Source organism: Micromonas pusilla (assembly GCF_000151265.4).
Source record: "Micromonas pusilla CCMP1545 genomic scaffold MICPUCscaffold_4, whole genome shotgun sequence".
NCBI lineage: Eukaryota > Viridiplantae > Chlorophyta > Mamiellophyceae > Mamiellales > Mamiellaceae > Micromonas > Micromonas pusilla.
Genome location: NW_003315885.1, coordinates 1,086,191 through 1,106,554, shown reverse-complemented (window position 1 = coordinate 1,106,554; position 20,364 = coordinate 1,086,191). Strand labels below are relative to the sequence as shown.

At 67.8% G+C, this 20,364-nt stretch overlaps 8 protein-coding genes across 8 annotated transcripts; 5 read left to right on the top strand and 3 right to left on the bottom strand.

Annotated features, from left to right (window-relative positions):
* Window positions 1-1,615: 1,615 nt before the first annotated feature.
* Window positions 1,616-3,547, top strand: MICPUCDRAFT_57434 (uncharacterized protein). Its single transcript, XM_003058154.1, has one exon. It carries the CDS (start codon window positions 1,789-1,791, stop codon window positions 3,478-3,480), a length of 1,692 nt encoding a protein of 563 aa, XP_003058200.1. The 5' UTR covers window positions 1,616-1,788; the 3' UTR covers window positions 3,481-3,547.
* A 6-nt stretch (window positions 3,548-3,553) lies between these two features.
* Window positions 3,554-13,739, bottom strand: MICPUCDRAFT_57433 (uncharacterized protein; the record flags this gene model as incomplete). The annotated part of the gene is made up of 2 exons (XM_003057778.1): window positions 3,554-13,328; window positions 13,456-13,739. 2 exons carry the CDS (start codon window positions 13,737-13,739, stop codon window positions 3,554-3,556), a joined length of 10,059 nt encoding a protein of 3,352 aa, XP_003057824.1.
* Window positions 13,740-13,913: 174 nt separating this feature from the next.
* MICPUCDRAFT_57432 (uncharacterized protein) lies at window positions 13,914-14,387 on the top strand (the record flags this gene model as incomplete). The annotated part of the gene is made up of 1 exon (XM_003058153.1): window positions 13,914-14,387. One exon carries the CDS (start codon window positions 13,914-13,916, stop codon window positions 14,385-14,387), a length of 474 nt encoding a protein of 157 aa, XP_003058199.1.
* A 101-nt stretch (window positions 14,388-14,488) lies between these two features.
* MICPUCDRAFT_57431 (uncharacterized protein) lies at window positions 14,489-15,028 on the top strand (the record flags this gene model as incomplete). The annotated part of the gene is made up of 1 exon (XM_003058152.1): window positions 14,489-15,028. One exon carries the CDS (start codon window positions 14,489-14,491, stop codon window positions 15,026-15,028), a length of 540 nt encoding a protein of 179 aa, XP_003058198.1.
* An 89-nt stretch (window positions 15,029-15,117) lies between these two features.
* Window positions 15,118-16,030, bottom strand: MICPUCDRAFT_45465 (uncharacterized protein; the record flags this gene model as incomplete). Its single annotated transcript, XM_003057777.1, has 2 exons — window positions 15,118-15,603; window positions 15,983-16,030. The coding sequence occupies 2 exons, from the start codon at window positions 16,028-16,030 to the stop codon at window positions 15,118-15,120; spliced, it is 534 nt and encodes a 177-aa protein (XP_003057823.1).
* A 738-nt stretch (window positions 16,031-16,768) lies between these two features.
* MICPUCDRAFT_7727 (uncharacterized protein) lies at window positions 16,769-17,110 on the top strand (the record flags this gene model as incomplete). Its single annotated transcript, XM_003058151.1, has 1 exon — window positions 16,769-17,110. A coding segment is annotated over one exon (342 nt), but the record flags the coding sequence as incomplete, so codon positions are not given.
* A 280-nt stretch (window positions 17,111-17,390) lies between these two features.
* On the bottom strand, window positions 17,391-17,696 carry MICPUCDRAFT_57428 (uncharacterized protein; the record flags this gene model as incomplete). Its single annotated transcript, XM_003057776.1, has 1 exon — window positions 17,391-17,696. One exon carries the CDS (start codon window positions 17,694-17,696, stop codon window positions 17,391-17,393), a length of 306 nt encoding a protein of 101 aa, XP_003057822.1.
* A 405-nt stretch (window positions 17,697-18,101) lies between these two features.
* MICPUCDRAFT_33074 (uncharacterized protein) lies at window positions 18,102-20,350 on the top strand. Its single transcript, XM_003058150.1, has 2 exons — window positions 18,102-18,547; window positions 18,786-20,350. The coding sequence occupies exons 1-2, from the start codon at window positions 18,302-18,304 to the stop codon at window positions 20,058-20,060; spliced, it is 1,521 nt and encodes a 506-aa protein (XP_003058196.1). The 5' UTR covers window positions 18,102-18,301; the 3' UTR covers window positions 20,061-20,350.
* The last annotated feature ends 14 nt before the right edge of the window (window positions 20,351-20,364 follow it).

The following is a 20,364-nucleotide window of genomic DNA, read 5'->3' as shown; positions in this document are numbered from 1 at the left end:
TTCTCCCCCCCACCACCGGCGAACGACACCGCGGCCGCTGAACCGACCCCCCCGGAGCCGCGAGCGACGTCCACCGCGGACGAGAGCTCGCGCGACCGCGACGGCCTCTTGCTCCTCCTCGCGGTGAGCATCATCGCGTTCGCCGCGCTGTGCTGGTGGCTCGAGCACCTCGCGTTCCTGCTGAAACCGCTCGTGTTCGCCGTCGCGCTGTCGCTCATCTTACGCCCGGTCGTGGACTTCACGTCCGACCGCGCGTACCAGGCTGCGAAGCTTCGCGAGTGGGACGTCCGAACGCCGTGGCATCCCCGGGTCTTCGTCCTCCCCCGCTTCGTCGGCTTAGTCCTGTCCATGTGCCTCGTCGTCCTCGTCGTCGCGTCGTTCATTTGGGCGCTCTACGTCAGCGAGCAGTGGATCCAGTATCACTGGAGGGACGAGTCTTGGAACGCGCGGTTCTCGGCTCGCGTGAACGACCTCGCGGCGTTCGCGGACGGCGTCGCGTCGAAAGTGTTGCGAAGGGACGACTTCGCGCTGGACGCGTGGCACGCGCTGCAGCAGTCGGCAGAGAACCTCGTGAAGGACGAGACGTTCTGGACGTCATTCGGCAGCGGGCTGTTCCTGTACCTCGGCGACGCCGCGATATGCCTGGTGTACGTCTTGTTTCTTGTCGCGCCGCCGCGGACGCCGATTCGCAGCCGCAGCAGAGTCGCGAGACGCATACACGCGTCCGCGCAGCGGTTCATCGTCATCATGGTCATCCTCGCCGCCGCGCGCGCGGTGTTAGTCGGGCTGCTCATACTCGCGTGCGGCGTGCCGAGCGCGCTCGCCGGGTCCATCGCGATCGTGTCGTTCTGGCTGTATTTCATACCGAACCTGGGGTCCTTCGTCGCGGCGTTGATTCCCGTGCCGTTGGTGTTGCTTCTGCCGGACATGACCGAAGCGCAGAGATGGTGCGCGCTTTTCATCCCCGCGTTCGGCTCGTTCCTCGTCGGAGACATCGTCGGCCCGATGATGTACCGAAAAGGTTTAGACCTGAACGAGGTCGTCATCCTGTTGAGCATCATCTTTTGGTTCTCGGTGTGGAACGGCGTCGGCGCCGTGCTCGCGGTGCCGATGATGTGCATGGTAAAGATCGTCATGGAAGAGATCCCTCACGCGGGGACGCACTTCATCGCGAAGCTCATGGCGCCGTCGCCGAGCGCCGCGTCGGGGTCAGGGTCAGGGTCAGGGGGGAACGACGACGACGCCGCGAGTCGCGTCACCGCGGATTTCGATTCGGACGAAAACGGCTCGGACGGCGCGCCGTCGCGGCCGAGAGGGGTGCTCGAGAGCGCGTGGCGGTGGGTCGCGGCGGTCGCGAGCGCGCCGCGGCGGCGCGGGAGGCGGCAGGAGGGGTACGACGTCCTCCTGGACGGCGAGGAGGAGGGACGGCGGCGCGGCGGGGAGCGGCGGGACTAGAAGCTCGCGGGCGCGCGTTTGTTACGTTGGAGCCGACCGAATCTTTCATCTTCCCGCGAAAAAATTCGAACGGATGTCGCGCCACGTCGCTCGCGTTCCACGTTGTCATCAACGCAACGGCGTCATCGGCCGCGACCGCGTCAGAGCCAGACGCGCCGACGCGGCCGCGGGCACGACCGAATCGTCGTCGCCGCATCCGGTTCGGTCTCAGGAGGTCGAGCGCGCATCGGTCGTCGGCGCGCAGACGCGTCCGCACGCGCGTATCCTCGCAGCTCGCCCCGCCGTCGCGTCGAGCGGACGCCCGGATCTCGGCCAGATATTTCCGCGCGGACGATGACGACGACGGCGCCGACGCGCGGAACCGCGCTGCGCCCGAGCGCGTCGCGCGCGCGCGGCGCGCGCGCCCAGCGCGCGGCGTCGACGCCCGCGCGGATCGCGTCGTACCCCGGTCGCGCCGCGCGGTCGTCCGTTCGATGCCGCGCGTGGAAGCTGCCGTCGTTCTTCGGGAAGAAGGACGCGTCCTCCGAACCGTCGGAGTCGCCCTCCGACGCGAGATCGTCGCTCGAGTCGACGTCCCCGTCGTCGTCCGTGGACACGATCAACGCCCTGAATGCGCTGCTCGGAAACAGCGATGAGGAGGAGGAGATGAGGAGAGAGGAAGAGGCGGACCGCGCGCGCGCGGAGGTCCAGGCCGCGGCGGAGCGCGCGAAAGCCGAGCGCGCCGTCCGCGCCAAGGCGTTCAAAAGCGAAGCCGCGGAGGCGCTTCGTCTCCAGCAGCTCCAGATGATCTTCCTCGACATCCCGATCTTCCCCGCGCCCGGGCGCGCGCTGCTCACGAACTCGGCGGAGAAGGATCCCGCGGTCGTGGAGATCTCGTCCCTCCCGGAGACGACGTGGATCGAGGGCGCGCTCCCGAAGGGCGCCGACGCCGACGCGGAGACGGAGGACGAAGACGACGGGAAGCCGCGGTATCTCGAGCCGCCGATGCCGTCCGAGCGGCTCCCCGGGGAGTTCTCCATCCCGGTCATCCCGTACCCGATGGCGTGCGTCCCCGGGTCGAGAGTGCGCTTGAACCTGTTCGAGCCTCGGTGGTTGACGCTCTTCTCGAAGCTCATCCACGGGAAAGACGAAACCGGGTTGGTCCTCGAGAGCTGGCGCGGAGACGCGCGAATCGATCTGAGCCGGAACGAGTCGTGCAAGTCGTACGAAGCCAAGGACGACGACCTGTACGAGATCATCCCCGGGTACGGCCGCATGCCGGAGACAGACTTCGCGGCGCGCGGGACGTACGGCGCGTTGTACCGACGCCCGGATGGCAAACTCGCGAGCGTCGGCACCGCGATGGTCGTCAGCGCGCACGACGTCGTCGTGAACGGGCAGGTTTTGAGCATCTACGCCAAGGGCATGTCGAGGTTTAAGGTGCTGCGCGTGCGACAGGTGAACCCGTACATGGTCGTCGACGCGGTGCCGATCGAGGACGACGGAGACGGAGCCGGAGACGTCCTCCCCGCCGCGGCGGAGGGCGCGGGCGAGGCTAAGAATAACGTCGTCGGAGCGACCCTCAAGGAGGAGCCCGTCTCGGTGTCAGACGAGGCCGAGTTCGGGACCGCGACCGCGTCGTCCGCGGCGTTAGCGACCGCGCTCGAGCGCGTGATGGCGGCGGACTCGTACTACAGCGACGCGATCGGTCTCGGCGAGGCGTGGAGCGAGACAAACTTGCGGAAGAAGGTGACGGCGATGAACGACTTCGCCGTCGCCGACGCGATGCTGTACGGCAAGCCAGACGTCGCGCTCAGGTTACTCGCGAGCACGAGCGCGAGCGAGCGCGCGGGCGCGGTCATGGGCGTCGTCCGAGGGATGGAAGCCGCCGTCGCCGCGGGGGTAACGCCCAGGACGGCGCGGTTAGGGAGGACCGCGCTGTCGTTCGCGGGGATCTTCGCCCTCGGGTTCGGCCTCGCCGCGTTCCGCGACGCCATCGACGCCTACTACTTCTTGCACAACGGCGGCGGCGTCGACATGTTTTGATTTTTTGAGCTCGCGCACCTGTATTTGTATGATCTAAAATGAGACGTGTAACACACTAAATTGCTAAGTAAATTCATCGTCGGTTCGTGAGCATGTCCTCGAGCATGTCCTCGAGCTGCGCCGTCGCTCGCGCGAGCCCGCGTTCGCGCTCCGCCCTCGGTCGCCGAGCGCTCGACCCTCGGCTGCCGATCACCGTCGGCCCCGGTTCCGTCCCTGCTCCGGAAACTTCCCGCCACTTCCCGAGCGCCGCGCCGCGTCGTAGCCCGCTCGCTTTCTCCTCCCTCGACATTCGTCTCGCGCGTCGACCTTCGCTCAGGGTTGGACTCGCGAACGCGTCGTTTTCGTTTTCGTTTTCGTTTTCGTCGCCGCCGCCCGCCTTCAACGGCGTCAAGCGCGCGCTCGCGGCCGCGGTCTCCGCCGCGGCGATCATCATGTCGCGCTTGATATCGCGCAGGGTCACCCGCAGCGATTCCTCGCGCTTTTGCGACTCCGCGAGGAGCGCGCGCGCGGCGTCGCGTTCCTTCAGCGCCGCGTCTAGGCGCCGCGCGAGTTCGCTCTCGTCGCCCTCGCCGCCGCCGCCGCCGCCGCGTCGTCCCGGCGACGCCGCGACGCCGCCGTTCCCGAGGAGGCCCATGCCGGCGCGCTCGTCCGCGAGCGTCGCGAGCGCAGCCTTCGCCTGGCGAAGCTCCGCCTCCGCCTTCTCCGCGCGCGCCTTGTTCGCGTTGTCCACGCGCGAAATCTCCGCCGCCTCCTCGAACGAATCCTCGCTTCGCGCGGCGTCGTCGAGCTCCGCGCGCAACGCGGTGATTTGCTTCATCAGACCCTCCTCGCGCTCGAGCGCGGCCGCGAGCGCGGCCGGCACGTCCGCGGGGTCGATCGGAACCGACGGAGCCTTCTTCCGCGACGCCTTCTCCGCGGCGGCGAGCGCGTCGTCGCGCTCGGCCGTCAACGCCTTCGCGGCGGCTTCCTTCTCTTGGATCGTCGCGCGTAAGGATTCAATCTCGCCGCTCGGGTCGCGCCGCTCGCGCATCTCGCGCAGCAACGCCTTCGCGGAGGTCAGCACGTCGTCGAGGTCGCCGCCGCGAAGCGCGCTGCCGCGCGTCGCCGCGATCGCGACCGTCTCCGCGCGCGCGATGTCGAGCAATCGGATGCTCTCGTTCGCCGTCGTTTCCGCGTCGTTCGCGCGCGTTCGCAACGCCGTCGTCTCCGCGGCGACCGCGTCCGCGATTCTCTCGGGGACCGCGTCCACGAGCGCCTGAAGCGACGTGATCTGCTCCGCGCACGCCGCGAGCCTCTTCTCGAGCGCGGCGACGCCGGAAGACTTCAGCTCCCCGCGCGCGACGCGTAAGTCGGCTTCGACGGCGGCGCACCGTGCGGCGAGCTCGGCTTCTCTCCCGCGCGCGGATTCGATTTCCCCGGACAGAAGCGCAATCGTCTCCACCGCGGAGTCGAGCTTCCCGCCCGCGTGCTTCGCGTCCGCGGACGACTTCGCGGTGGACTGCCACGCCCTCGTCGCTGCCTTCGCGGCCGCGGTCTTCTCTGCCGCGGCCTTATCGATCGCGGCTTGCGTCGATTCGGACAGTTTCTTCTCCGTCGCCGCGAGCTTCGTTCGCGACGACTTCTCGCGCTTCTCCGCGAGCGAAACCTTCTCCTTCGACGCGTGCAACTCCGCGTTTAAGTCGTTGACTTCGTTCGTCAGGTCGACAACCTTACGCTTCAGACTCGCGATTCGCTTCTCGTACTTCGCGTCCGACTGTTCCCCGGAGAGCACAACCTCCGCGAGCTGCTTCTCCGCCTCCGCCGCGCGGTCGGCGCTCTCTTTCAACGCCGCCGTCACGCGCTCGACGGCGCCGTCGCTCGCGGCGCTCTTCATCGCGGACACAACCTTCGCGGTCGCCACCGTCGGGCTCGGATCGGGGGTGGTCGTGATCGGGATCGAGACCTGCGGCGTCGGTCGCGGCGTCGACTCCGACGGGCGGCGTTTCGGCGTCGGCGTCGGCGTGAAGCTCACTCGTCTCGGCGCGGGCGCGGACGCGGGCGCGGCGGCGGCGCCGCCGGGCGAGGGCGACGCCGCCGCAACGGCGGCGTCTGCCATCCTCGTCGCCGCCTCGACGCCGGAACCCATGAACGCGTACCACCCCGGGGTCCCGATCGCGTTCACGACGTTCTCGTTCTCCTCCCCGGCGTCGCCTTCCTTGATGTTCACGAGTTTCATCCCGCGTTTCACCCAGACGTTAACCTGCGCTGCGAGATCGACGCACCGCGCCTCCGCGGTTTCGAGCTTATCGTTCGTTGCCGTCAGCGCGACGTCGAGCCGGTCGCGCTCTTCCCTGAGCGCGCGCTCTTCCGCGCGCGCGTCCGCTCTGACTTCGTCGAGTTTCACCTCGAACTCTTTCTCCTTCGACGCGAGCGTCGCCGCGAGCGTGGACGCGGATTCGTGCGCTTTGACGAGCTCCGCGGATGCCGTCGTCTCCGCGGCTTCCGCGGCGGCGACGCGCGTCGCCGCGTCTCTCGCGGCACCCGACGCGTCCTCCAACGCCGCGGTCTTCTCTCTCAAGTCCGCGCGAACGTCCACCATCTCTTCCTCGAGCGCGTCCTTGCGTTTCGTGACCACGGCGAGGCGCGATTCGAGATCCGCGACGTACTCGGTCGTCCGCGCGAGCTCGCGCGTCGCCTCCTCCGCGGCGTCCGTGGCTTCGTACGCGGCGCCAGACGCGCGCGTCGCGGCGGCCAATTCCGCGCCGACGCGCTTAATCTCCTCCTCGCTCGCGATGAGCGCGTCGGAGAGGGAGTCGACGTCCACGGCGCACTGCTTCGCGGCCGCTTTCGCCGCGGCGGCGGCGGCGCGTTCCACCTCGAGGAGCTCCGCCGCGGCGGCCGCCTCGCGACGCGCCGTCGTCGCCGCCGCCTCCGCGTCCTCCGCGCGCTTCGCGAGCTCCTCGAACCGCCGCGCGTACGACGCGCGGTCCGCCGCGGCCTCGGCCTCGACGGCCGCGAGCGCTTCCTTGGAAATCTCCGCGGATCGCACGGCGTCTTCGACCATCGCTTTGTTCTGCGCGAGGTCGGCTTCGTAGCCTTCGCGTTGGAGTTCGAACAGATCCGTCGGCGCCGCGGGGGACGGCGGCGGCGTCGAGTCCGGATCGAACACCTTCGCGTCCACGGGCGCCGTGGACGCGAACGCGCGCTTCTCCGCGACGATCTCCGCGGTCTTGACCTCCGCGGCCGCGGCTGCGGCTTCCGCGACGGCGATCCTGTCGAGAAGCTCGGTCTCTCTCTCCCGCCACTGCTGAAACGAGGACTGGTAATTCTCCTCCGCGCGTTGCGGCGTGTCCGTCGTCTCCTCCGGCGGCGTGAGCGCGAGCACGGGCTCGCGCGGAGGCTCGCGATCGAACGCGCCGTACTCCGCGTCGAACTCGTCCCCGTACGCGAGCGAGAAGATCCCGCCGCTCCGCGGGGACGGCCGCGGGGACGACGACGACGGCGACGCCGCGGGGCTCGGGCTCCGCGTCGGGGACGCCCGACGAGAAGCCGCGAGCATCGTCGCGTCCGCGTCCGCTTTGATCCTCGCCGCGTCGATCTTCGCTTCCGCGAGCTCGTCCCTGTACCTGCGCACTTCCGCCTTGGCCTGCGCGAGCTCTGTCTCGAGCTCGCGCGCGTTCGAGCTCGGCGGCGGCGGCGGCGTCGGCGGCGGCGCGACCATCGGGCTCGTGGCTCGGTCCGTCGCTAAAAAGTTCGTCGCAGTCGCCGCGGCGGCGGCGGCTTCGGCTTCGACGACCGCGCGCTCCGCCTCGCGAACAACGCGCGTCGCCTCCGCTCTCGCTTCCGCGGCTTCCGAGACCGCGCTCGCGCACGCCTCCGCGACCTCGCGGTTGAACGCCTCGCGTTTCTCGCGCAGGAGCGCCGCGGAGGCGGCCCACGCGCCAAACGTTCTCCCGAGGAGGACGGCTTTCAGCACGGAGAAGGACTCGTCCGCGACGGCGACGAGCGCGGCGCCGAGTCTCGCGCGTCGGCGCAACGCGGCCACGACTTGTCGCATCACCGCGCGATCGCGGTGTCGGACCGCGACCGCGTGCCGGCGTTCGTATCGCTTCGCGTCCAACGGCGTGACCGTCACGGCGCGGCGCCACGCGTGGAACGCGCGGGAAACTCTCGAGCGCGCGTGCCTCCGGCGCCTCGACAGCGCCAGCGCGGTCGTCGCGCGCCACGCGCGAACGACTTCGCGAAGGCGATAGAACGCGCGTCGGGCGCGCCAACCGTCGACCCGGGCTTCCGCGGCTTTCGTCGCGCGCGCGCGTTCCTCCGCGGCGAGGCGATCAGCCTCCGCCTCGGCGGCGATGCGCTCGGCGGCGGCGGCGGCGGCCGCGACGGCCGCCAACTCCTCCTCCTTCGTCGCCTCTACGCTGAGTCGATCTCTTTCCGCGATCGCGTTTTTATCCGCGCGGACGCGCGCGACGTATTCCGTCCAGGCGTCCACCGTGTGTCGGAGGAGGACGTGCCTGTGATGGAAGAAAAGCGCCTTCACCGCGGTGACGCGAACGGACTGCAGCCGACTCGTCTCGACCCTCCACGCCTTGAACGCCTTCCCGCGCTCGCTTCGGTGGTGGATTCGAATCACGACGTCCGCGATGCGCTCGTCGTTCTTCCGTTCGCGGACGAAAAACCTCCACGTGGACATCGCGATGATCAGATTCATTCGCAACCGACGCAGCTGCGACGACAACGCGTGCTCGATCGCCGCGTCTCGCGTTCGCGCTGCGTTCGACGCGAACAGCCGCCACTCCCTGACCGCCCTCGCCGCGAGCGCGGTGAGGTGTCGGAGCACCATCCTATTCGCGACTAAGCGATGCCGCGCGCGGTGCGTCGAGAAGTCTCTCCAGCTCTGCAACGCCATCGCGTTTCTTCGGCGCGTCATGCGCAGGAGACACTTCGTCGCGCGTCCCTCGGACGCATCCTTCAGCGCGCGCTTCTTCGCTTCTTCCTTCTCTAGCTTAGGGAGGAGCGTCACCGCGAGGTGCCACGCGCGGAAGTCGCGCACGACCGCTCGCATGAGCGCGCGGTCTTTGAACGACGCGATTTTCCGCTCGAGGACGACGCCGACGCGATGCCACGCGAAAAAAGCCTTCGCGCGCGCGCGCGACGCGAGACGACGCGCGTTCGTCTCCGCGACGCGTTCTTTCCTCGCGACCTCCTCCTCCAGCTCGCGATTTTTCCTCGCGACTTCCTCCTCCACCCTCGCTTCCTCCGCGCGCGCGTGCTCCCAGCGCGACGCGGCGCCAATTTTAATGACGCGCCACACTTTCAAAGCCATTCGCAAACGGAAGCGGAGCTTCTTCGCCTTGTGCGCGTCCGCGTTTGCTTCTTTGCGCGCCTTGTCCTTGGACGACGCGACGAGTCGTCTCCACGCGAGGAAAACCAGGCGGAAGTGCGCGAACGCGATCGCGCCCTCGGCCCGGCCCATCTCCGCGTTCTTTCTGAACCGCTCCATCGTGAGCACGAGCACGGACCTTTCCCGGCGCTCGTGGAACCTCCGCGCGCCCACGAGCGCGGCGTCCGCGCACGTCTTCTGGAGCACGCGCCAGGCGCAAAACACCGCGGTGATCAAGTGGACGTGCTGCGTGAGCTTGTAATCCGTCCCGATGTTGTGAACGACCGCGTGGAAATTAGACGCGGCGACGACGCGCGCGAACCACGCTTGCACGACGCGTCGTTTGTACCGCCAGTCGCGGAACGAGCGAACTTTCTTGCGGTACGTCACCTCCTTCGCGGCGGCTTCCGCCCACGACTGCATCGCGCGAATCGCGAAGCGACGGAGATTACGCTCTTGCGACGCCTCGAGCTCGACGCGCAGGCGACCGGCTAAAGACACGCCGAGTTTCTCGCCCATCATGCGCTGGAACCACTTCTTGAAGACGAGCGCCATTATGGACTTGCGTCGGAACGCGAGGTAATGCCGCAGGTGGTTCTTGCTTTCTTCCAACACCGTGCACCAAGAGACGAACGACTTTGACACGAGCGTGACTTCTCTTCTCATCGCGGATCGCACGCGCATGCCCTCCACGGCGGCGCGTTTTATCCTCCACGAGGACGCGTAGTTGCGCAGCGCGTAGAGACAGCGGAATAAAACCGGGCGCTGACGTTTGTGAAGGAGGCTGATCGCGGCCCGTCGCGCGGTCGCGAGCGCCTTCGCGCGCTCCCGCCACGGCCTCAGCACCCGCTTCGTCGTCAAATTCGAGTCGTACAGCCGGCGCATCGTGTCCATCGCCGCGTTCGTCTGTCTCGCCGCGCGGCGCCACGCGAAAAACGACGACTGACGCATCCGTCGCGACGCCCGTCGGTAGTACAGATCGTGAAGCTGTCGACCGACCGCGGCGTCGCTCGCGAGGAGGGTGTGCCACGCGTGGAACGCCAAACGAATCGTCGTCTTTTTGTATCGCCACGCCACGCGCTGTTTGAACCGCTCGACCGCGACGTAGTGACGCGTCCCGGTCCGCGCGACGAGCCGCCACTCGTGAAACGCGGCGGATCGATATCGCGTGACGACGAATTTCCTCGCTCTCGTCTCGAAACGCGTCATCCTCCGATGCTGCTGCTTACGCGTCCGCCACCGGTCGAGATAAAACTTGAGCTGCCCGCGTCGTCGCCGCTTCCAGTACGACTTCATGATGTGGCTCTCCACGATGGATTCCCTCGCGACGACGGACCACTGCCTCATGATCCTCTTTTGAATGAACGCGCGGTACCGCTTCCTTATCAACTCGAGCTGGCCGTTCTCGATCCGTCTCCCGCACACTTCGAACCGCCACGACTTCAGAATCCGTTGGCACAAGTACGACGTTCTGCGGTCGCAAAACCGGTCGCAGTTTGCCTCGTTCTGCTGCGTCACCTTCAAGTGCGCGTTCCACGCTCGCAGGAACTCTTTCAGACGCGCGAGACGGTTTTTCGAACGCACCCTCGCCTGCGCGGTGCGAACGCCGCTCTCGTACCGCGTCACCGCGCGCCAAACCCTGAGCGCCTTCTTTTTCGCGTTCAAATACCGCAAAACGTCCCGCCGCGCGGTGAACGCGTCCGCGCGCTCTCTCGCCGCCGCCTTGACGACGCACACTCGGATCCACGCGTGCAGGCTTCGCATGCGCAGCCTCGATCGATAGCACTTATCCGCGCGGGGCACGTCGAGCGGGGACGGGGACGCCGCCGCCCACGCGCGCAGGCAGTCGCGCCCGAGCGACGCGCGTCGGGGCCCGGCTTCAAACGCGGCGTGGGTCCTCCACGCTCGCAGCAAGAGCGTCGTCTTGAACGCGCGCTCCTTTTCCGCAATCTTCGACGCCGCGTCCTCGCGCGCGAATCTGACCGTCGTCGCGGCTTCTTCCAACGCCGCGGCGACGCCTTCTTCCGTGGCGCGCTGCGCGTGAGCGTTCGCCTCCGCGTCGCGTTCGCGTTCGCGTTGGAGGTCCTCGGCGGCGGCGGCGACCCTGACCTCGTGCGCCTCGCGTAACTGCGCGAGCTCGAGCTCCATCTCCTCGCGCGCGACTCTGATGGCCGCCTCCGCGTCGATCCTCGCCGTCTCCGCCGCATGGCGCGCGCGAGCCGCTTCGTCGCTCCAGGTCTTCGCGTTCCGCTCCGCTTCCTCTCGCGCGGTTCGAGACGCCGTCGCCGCGGACTCGGCGACGGATCGCTCCGCCTCGGCTTTTTCTCTTCGCATCCCTTCCTCGACCGCGGCCGCGTCCGCGGCGTCGCGCTCGTCCTTCGCCGCCGCGAGCTCGGTCGCGAAGACGACGCGCGTTGCCTCAGCTTCCGCGTCGATCCGCTCGCGCTCGAGCGCCCACTCCGCGTACATCGCGTCGCGTTTCGAAGCCGCGTCGTTCGCGGCGACGGACGCCTCCAACCGCGCCTTCGCGACGGCGGCGTCCGAGGCCGTCTTCGCGAGCGTCGCGGACCGCGCGTGCTCTTCTTTCATGAGATCGTTCCTACGCCGGCAGCGGTCCTCCACGGCGGCGAGTTCCGCGCGGTGGCGTTCGTCGTGCGCGCGGGTGGCCTTCTCGTGCGCGAGCGTCATCGCGTCGACGCGCGCGTCGTGCTCGGCGATGATCCGTGCGCGTTCTGTAGTCCACCCTCCCGCGCGTTCCTCGTGCTTCGCCGCGATGACGTCCTCCCGCGTCGCGCTCTCGGCGAGAAGCTCCGCGCGCTCTTTCCTCCACGCGACCGCCGCGGCCTCGTGCGTCTCGTTCGCGCGCTCGATGTGCGTCTCGTGCACGGCGAGGATGTCTCTCCGCTCTTTTTCCCACAGCGCCTTCTCCGCGACGTGTCGTTGGTTCAAAACCTCGAGCTTGTTCCCAATCTCCGCGAGGAGCTCGACGCGCTCGTTGCTCCATCGCGACTTGTCCTCCTCGTGCCGCGCGGTGACGGACTCGAGGTGTTTCCCGTGCTCGCTTATGAGCTCGACGCGTTCTTCGCTCCACGCCGCGCTGTCTGATTCGTGCTGTTTCAGGATGTTGTCAAACTGCGCTTTTTGGTCCTCGAGGACGTCGTGCTTCTCCTTCCTCAGCGCGTTCATCTCGAGGTCGTGCCTCGCGACGATGGCCTCGACGCGATCGTTGTTCTCCGCGACGAGCTTCGAGCGCTCGTCGATCCACGCTTTCGATCGTGCGTCCGCCTCCGCTCGGAGCGCGGCGACTTCCTGGTCCCGAAGTTTTTTCAGGTCCTCCTTCTCCGCGTCGTGAACGCGCTTCGTCTCTTCCTGCGCGCGGCGCCACTCCTCGCGGTCCTTCTCCCAGTCCAGGAGGACGTCCGCGTATCGCTCCGCCTCCGCTCGCGCGGCGACGGCGGCGTCCGCGACCGGCCCGGCGCGCGCGCGTTCCACAGCCTCCTTCAGACGTTCGCGCTCTCTGTCCCACGCCTCCTTCGCGATTTCAACCTCCCTCGCCGCTTTCGCTTTCGCCTCCTCCGCGGCGGCGCCGTGCGCGTCGCGCTCTTGCATCAGCGCCGTCCTCGCCATCTCGAACCGCGCGTTCGCGTCGTGCGTCGCGTTCGCCGCCGCGGCCTTCGCCGCCGCGGTTTCCTCCGTCAGCCGCTTCACTTCGTCTTCGTGCGACATCCGCTGCGCGTGCGCGCCCGTCTTGGCCCGCTCCGCGATCGCCACGAGCTCAGCCTTCTCTTTGTTGAACGCCTCGTGCAACGCCGCGAGCTCGAGCGCGTGTTCCTCGCGAAGTTCCTCCTCCATCGTCGCGAAAAAGTCTCCGTCCGCGGGGCCTTTGACGCCCTTGAGCAGTTCCAAGTGTCTCGGGCCGCCGCCGCCCGCCGCGCTCCCGGGAGTCCATCCCCGCGGCGCCATCGCGGCGCCGTACACGGACGGCGTGAACGACGTCGGGAACCCTCCACCCGGGGTCCCCGCCGCCGCGCCGCCCGGGGTGCTGTTCCTCGACCCCGTCGACGCCGCCGCGTGATGCAATCCTCGACGCCACCGCCGCGACTCGCGCGCGGTCGCCGTCGACGCCTCTCGCCGGTGCCCCGTCGGCCACCCCGGGCTCCTCTTCTCAAAGTCCGGCGTCTTCGGGTCCCTCGCCCCCGCGCCGCGTCGCGCGCTCGAACTCGCCGTCGCGGAGGAGAACCGAGCCGCGGCGGAGGCGACGGACGCGCGGAGCGTCGTCTTCGCGTCGTGCCGCGTCGCGTATCCGTCTCGATCCGCGAGCACCCTTCTGGCGTGCGCCTCGCCGTACCCGCCGCCCGCGGCGACGCCGGCCGACGGCGAACTCGACGACGCCCCAAAACGCGCGGCGTCGGGCGCGGAAGCGCGCGCGCGGGGGTGCGACGGGCGGGACGGCGACGGCGACGCGACCATCACGTCCGAGCTTCTGCGACGACGCGACGATTGGGACGACGAGCGCGATTGTTAGTCGAAACGACGAGCGGATGAACAGGATCGGCGCGCGCGGGGACGGGAGGGAGGAGCGCGAGGGGCGGCCGCGCGTCGCCGTCAACGCCCGAGGTGCGCGATATTTCAAGACGTGGACGCGCCTGGTGGTCGGCGTGCGCATCACGTTCTGGTCCACGACCGCGGCGATCGGGACGTCGCGCACGATCGCGGTCGTCGTCGCGCGCGGTGCTTCGTCCTCGTCGTCGTCGCTGGCGCGATCGAATTCCCTCTCGACGTCGGGCTCCAGCTCCACCTCGCCGTTCCCGCCCGGGGTCTTGAACGGCGGCGTCGCGGACGGGGAGCAGTACCCGGGGTCGATCAGACTCACGGGCGGGGGGTCCCCTGCCATGGTCGTCGCCTCCCGCGCTCGACCAGAGTGCGCGCCTCTTTCGCGCCATCAGAGCGCATTTGAAGTCAGCGTCGGTGAACGCGAAAAATAATGTCGCACTGACGCATCAGGCGCGAAAGCGTCGCTCGCCTCGCGCACAGCCTCGCGCGCCTCCCGCGCCGCGGCCGAGAGGTCATGTCCGACTCGGACGACTCGTGGGACATCCCGGAGGAGGGAACGTTCGCGAGGGTGGACAGCGAGGCGATCGCCGCGGCGGAGGCGAAAGCGGCGGCGGAGGAGCGCGCGCGGGCGAAGCGCGAGGCGGACGCCAGAAAAGACGCGGAGGCGAAGGCGGCGGAGGCGAAGGCGAGGGAGGAGGAACGCGAGGAGCGCGACTCCGAGCCGCTCATCCTCGTGGACATCACCGCGCTGGACCCGAGCGTGCACAACAAGCACGACAAGAACGCGGTGAACGACGTCGACAAGGCGTCCAAGTGGAGGCGGACGATCGAGGCTGACTTCAGGAAGTACTCGAGCGACGCGACGCTCGTCGCGAACGGGACCGTGCGCGCGTGCTCGCGGGGGGTGTACCTCCCCGCGCTGCAGCAGCTGAGGGAGGACGTCCCCGGGCATTACTGGGTCGCGGTGTTTCCCCCGGCGTCGTCGTAGATAGGCTCTAGCTAGCGTAGCCGGTCGAGTCGGTGTAGTCGCAGTCGTCGTCATCGCGCGTTCTTTTTCTGCTGTCAGCGCGATCTCTCGCGCGCACTACGATGGACGCGGGCGCCGCGCCGTGGTGGGCCGCGCCCGCGACCTCGTCCATCGTCGCGACGTCGCGCCGCGCGGACGACGACGCGGGCGCGGCGTCGAGCTCGGGCGCGTTCGGGTGCGACGTCCGCGACGCGCGCACGGGCGCGCGGCGACGCCCGCGCGGACGCGACGCCGGGGCGTCGTCGAGACCCGCCATCGGCGCGACGTCGTCCGCGCCCGCGAGCGCGATGGACGGTCCCACGCTCCGCGCGGCGCTCGCCGCGTCCCCTCGGATCGTCGTGAACGTCACCGCGAGTTGGTGCGCGCCGTGCGAGAGGTTCAAGCCCAAGTTCGCGGACCTCTCCGGGGCGTTCCCGGACGTGGCGTTCGTGAGCGTGGACGTGGACGCGCTCGACGACGACGCCGTCGACGCGCTCGGCGTCGAGACCGTGCCGACGTTTCTGTTGATGCGCGACGGCGAGGAGAAGACGAGGATCGTCGGGATCGCGCACAAGAGGCCGGCGAAGCCGATAGCCGCGGCGATACGCGCGCACCTCCTGTAGCGGAGGGTGCCGCGGGCGGCGTCAGGTAGCTTAGTTCCCTCCCGCTGCGTCTAGATACAACCCGTTAGATAGATACGACGGCGATAGCATCACTTCACCTGCTTCACCACCCACTGCAACCCCTCCTCTAGCCCGTCCCCTTTCTTCGCGCTGCACGCCTGGATCTGCCACGGCCGATCTTTGATGTTAAAGAGCGACAGGCTCTCCGCGACGTCGTCCGCGCTCAGGGCCGTGATGAGATCGCTCTTGTTCGCGAACACGAGCAGCGGCACCGTCGCGAGCTTGTCCTCGCCTAAAATCTCCGCGAGCTCGAACCCAGCCTCGTCGACGCGCTTACGGTCCGCGGCGTCCACGACGTAGATCAGCGCCTCCGTGTTCTCGTAGTAGTTCCGCCAGTACGGTCGGATCGTCTTCTGTCCGCCGATGTCCCACACGTTGAGCTTGAAGCCGTTGTGTAGGATGGACTTGATGTTGAACCCCTGCGTCGGCGTCGTCGTCGTGATGTCCTCCTCGGAGAGTTTCCTCAAGATGGTCGTCTTCCCCGCGTTATCGAGGCCGAGGATGAGGATGCGGGCCTGCGTTTGGAGGGGTGGGTTGGGGAGGCGTCCGTCGGTTCATCATCCGTCGCGGCCGGCGGGCGGCGAGTGGAATACGATGTTGGACGGACGAGAGACGGACGGAAGGGTCCGTTTCGAGCGTCACTCCGCGCGGGCCGCGCGACGCGGGTTCGCCGTGGAGGACGACGAGATCGCCGCCGAAGCCGGTCGATATCGCTTCGCACGACGCGCGGGATCGCATCGAGCGCGTCGACGCGCGCGGAACGATCCCGTGGACGCCGAGCGCGACGACGACGCGGCGCGGGAGCCGCGCGCGATGGAAAACTCGTTCCCCCGCCGAACGCCGAGCGAGATCGAGTCGCGCGAGCGCGCGGAGGAGACGGCGACGACGACGCACCTCGCCGCCTGACTTTTTGAGTCGCCGAAGAAGGCTGAGAAGACCCATGCCGTGGCGATGTGGCGCGGTCCCGTCGTCGTCCGGTGGAAGCTCTCGCGCGCGAAGGAGTGTTCGCGCGGTGGCGAAGCGTCGGCTTTTCGACTCGACCGACGACCTCTCCTTGATCGGGCCAGCCGGTCAAACTGTCCCGCACTTCTCCCAACTGACCGACGGCGAAGCGCCGGATGGGCTGATTTGACCGACGGACCGGCGACCGCGGGAAAAGACGACGACGACAACGACAACGACCCCTCTTTCCAGCCGCACAACGCGACCGCCCCCGCGACGGTGTGATCACGATCCGACCTCCCCCCGCGTCGTCGTGAAGTCATGAGCGCGCTCCCCGCCCCAGATCCCGACGCGCCGAGCTTCGACGTGACCGAGGACCTCGCGTGTCTCGTGTTCACGCACGTGAGAGACCTCAGAGACAGGCTGAAGCTCTCCGCGGTCTCCAAGGTGTGGCGCGACGCGTCGCGACGGGACGCGTCGTTTCCCAGCCGTGCGGTGATGTGGAAGTTTGGGGAGGCGTTTCTCGAACCCGCGAATCGTTCGAACCATCGGAAGGCGCTCGAGTGGTTCCGAAGGGCGGCGACGGGAGGAGACGCGGTGGACGCGCTTCGGTTCGCCCGTTTGTTTGACTTCGCTTCAGAGGACGCAGCCCGTCTCTATCTCCACAACGCAGGCGTTTGGGGCGCGAGGGCAAGAGTACGCGTGGTAGACGGCCACCCCCGATCAATCGCGGCTGAATGGTACGAAATCGCCGCGGAGAAGGGTAACGCCGAGGCTCAGGACCATCTCGGGGCGCTCTACCGCGACGGCGCCGGCGTGCCGCGTGACGCGAAGAAAGCGGTTGCGCTGTTTACGAAAGCCGCCGAGCAGGGTCTCAGCTGCGCCATGTGGAGAGTGGGGTATTGCTACCAGTACGGCAGCGGCGTGGAAGAGGATTCTGAGATGGCGGTATCGTGGTATCGTAAATCGGCGGAAGATGGCGACCCCAACGCTCAGCTTCGACTTGGGCGCTGCTACTACTACGGCGAGGGAGTGACGCGGGACGTGCACACCGCGGTCGAGTGGTGGCTCAAAGCGGCGACATCGCAACCTCATCCTCACTCAACCTGCAAAGCTGCAGAAATGGCCACTGTTGAGCTCGTCAATACCCTTCCAGAGTGCGATGAAGAATTCGCGAAGAATATCTGTCGCGAAATGGAACCCGAGGTAGCGCAGCGCGTCGTTGACGTTGCGCGTGTGGTCTGGTACGGCTGAACTCTCTGCATGATGAAGCAAAACGTGGAATAACAACGACGACGACGACGTAAACGCGCCGCACCCCCCACGCGCGAGATCCTCACCGCACGCGCCCGTCGCTCGCTCACGCCCCCACGACGATCATCCACGGCCGTATCGTGTACCCCGGAACCAGCCCGGCTTTGTAGTACGCGTCGCCCTCTACGAACGCCTTGACGTACGCCTCGTCGCAATCCTTGAACACGAACACGCCCTTGTCCGTGGGGTTCTGCAGCGCGCCGGCTAAGACGCACTTCCCCGCGGCCTCCTGCGCTTTCGCGCCCGCGATGTGCTCCGCGCGGTACGGGTCGCGCTTCTCTAAGATGTCCTCGACGTAGTCCAGTGTGAGGAGGAGGTACGTCGGCGGCGACGCGGGGGCGGCGGACGCCATCGCGACCGCGGTGGACGCGCGGCGGGAACGGCGCGTCGACGGCGCGGCGGCGCGGGTGGAGGAGAACGCGACGCGGGAGGTGCGAGAAGAGCGCGCGGCGATCGAGAGTCGTGCTGAGGCGACGGCGGACATGCCTTTCCGTGCGTCGCAGCTCGAGTGACGGCGCGGACGCGCGGACGCGCCGACTTTGCCTCCCGCGGTCGGCGGCCAGGTTGGCGAGAAAAATCCGCGTACTCGACGAAAACGTACTCGTACTCAGACTGGGTCGCATACGAAAAAGTCGACGAGGTAACAATCTCAAAAGCGACGAAGATAACGATCTCCTGGCCGCATTCGCCAATCTTCTACGGCCGTCCTTGGAAGCAAAAGGCGCATGAATTCGCCGTCGAATCTCACTCTTCGCATCTCGCGACCGCGCCCCCCCACGACCTCGACCGAGTACAAGACTCCGTCGACGAGACCTCAAGAAGGTTCTCGCACGCCGCCTCCGTTCCGCGGAGCGTCGTTCACGTCGCAGCGCCGCCGCTTCCACAGCGCGCCTCGACTTTTTTCCGGTCGCGAAACCGGCACCGCAGATTCTTCCGCTCGCGGCTGAATCCTCCGGCATGGCCGCTCAAGCCGCGCTTCCGCGGATGACCGCCGCGTCTCGCGTCGGTCAAACCCGCGCGAGGACTCGGCAGAACGTCCTCGCGTCCCGCGGCACGCCGAAGGCTGCTCCGGTCGTTCGCTTCGACCCGCTCGGGGTGCACTTCCGGAACGCCTCGCGCGTACGGCTCACGAAGGTTTCCGCTCGCTCGCGCGCCTCCGTGAGGGTGCACGCGGAGTCCGGCGTCGCGGACCGCTCCGGCGAGGTGCGCTTCCCTCGAAACCCGCGTTTTCGCTTCCTTCGCTCGTTTCCCGAACGTCGCGAAGCGTCCGCGCGCTCGAACCCGCGTCGCGTCGCCGCCGGCGCGCGGTTCCCCGCGCCAGATGAAGCCCCAATTGCGGCGTCGTGGTCGACGACGCTTTGCGACACGCGCGGGGCGATTTCTTCACCCGCCCGATTCTGATTCTGACGACGTCGTCTCCCTTCTCTCCTCCCTCTCGCAGTCCACCGACAGAGCGCAGGGCACGTTCAACGCGGCCATGCAAGCGCCGTCCATGGCGAAGATCGGCAGGCAGCTCGGCGGCGGCGGCGCCGCGACGCTCGAGAAGACTGGGATGGACACGTCGCAGCAGATCTCCGTGTCGAGCCCGAAGCTCGCGGATAACGGCGGCGGCGGGATGCCCCCCGGCGGGATCAAGAACGGCGGGGGCGGCGGCGACGGCGACGAGGGCGACGACGACGACTACTTCGACGAGGGCGACGACGAGGGCGGGGACGACTCCTTCCTCACGACGCGGTCGCCCATCGGAGAGACGTACGAGCGCGACGCCATCAACGCCGTGCTCCAGGAGTGGTTTCGCACGCTGACCGACGTCCCGTACGCGATTCGCATGGCGATCGAGATGGGCATCGTGTCGTCGATGCAGCTCGTGAGGTTCATGTCCGTGGACGTGCGACCGAGCATCGTGCGCGCGGTGAGCAGGAGCACGCCGTCGTCGGTGAGCCGGGCGTTTGTGGGCCGCCTCATGGCGGACCCGGCGTTTCTGTGGAAGCTCGGGTTCGAGCAAGTGGTGACGATCGGCGGGGCGATCGCGTACGAGGCGGCGCACAGAGGCGACCGTCTCAAGGAGGAGTGGGACTTAGCCGCCGCGAACGTCATACAGCTGTCGCTCGCGAACGCGATGACGGTCTGGTGCCTCACGCCGACGCGGTCGTTTGGCGCGCAGCACAAGTTTGGGTGGCAGCGGGTGATGGACTCGATCCCGAACAACGCGTTCGATAAGTGCGGGCCTCTGAGGCAGTACACCATGGGCATGCGCGCGGCGTCGGTCGCGAAGAAGGCGACGGAGCTGTCCGCCCTCGGCGCGATCACCGGCGGGTTGTTCCACGGCGTCAACAAGGCGTTGGTGTCCACGCGCGGGGAGGGGTTCGAGCCGGCGTTGCCCGTGCCGGACCTGAAGACGTCCATGCTCGGGATGGGGGCGTACCTCGGGTTGTCCTGCAACCTGCGGTATCAGCTCATCGGCGGCGCGGACAGGTGGATGACGGAGCGTCTGACGACGCTCGCGTCCGCGATCACCGCGACGGGGCTCGGGAGGTTGGCGAACAACCACTTTGGGGACATGACGCGGGTGATCGCGCTCGGGCTCCCGATGCACGCGACGACGATCAAGCCGGCCGCGAAGCCGACGAAGAAGAAGACGGTGAAGAAGGTGAAGAAGACGAAGAAGAAGGTGAAGAAGAGCAGCAGGGAGGCGCGCGAGGCGGCGTACGCGTAAGCTCTTCGCTTCCGTCTGAGTTGGTTTGTCTTCTCGTCGAGTTGATTCTTTGGTTCCCGAGCGAATACGGTCGACGGGAACCGTATACTATTACGGTTTCGGGCGGTGTGGCGTCGCCTCCCAAAAGCAACAGCGTGTCCTCTCGTGAGGACTGGTGGTAGAACAGATGTGACCGTGTGTAAACGTGCTTAAAAGTGCACGTCGCGACGACCTAGCCCGACTCGCGGCACTCGGAAAAAGAAAAAAAAGAAAATTGTCTTTTGATGAATACGATTTGAACAAAGTTCTTGAACCGCGACGCTCC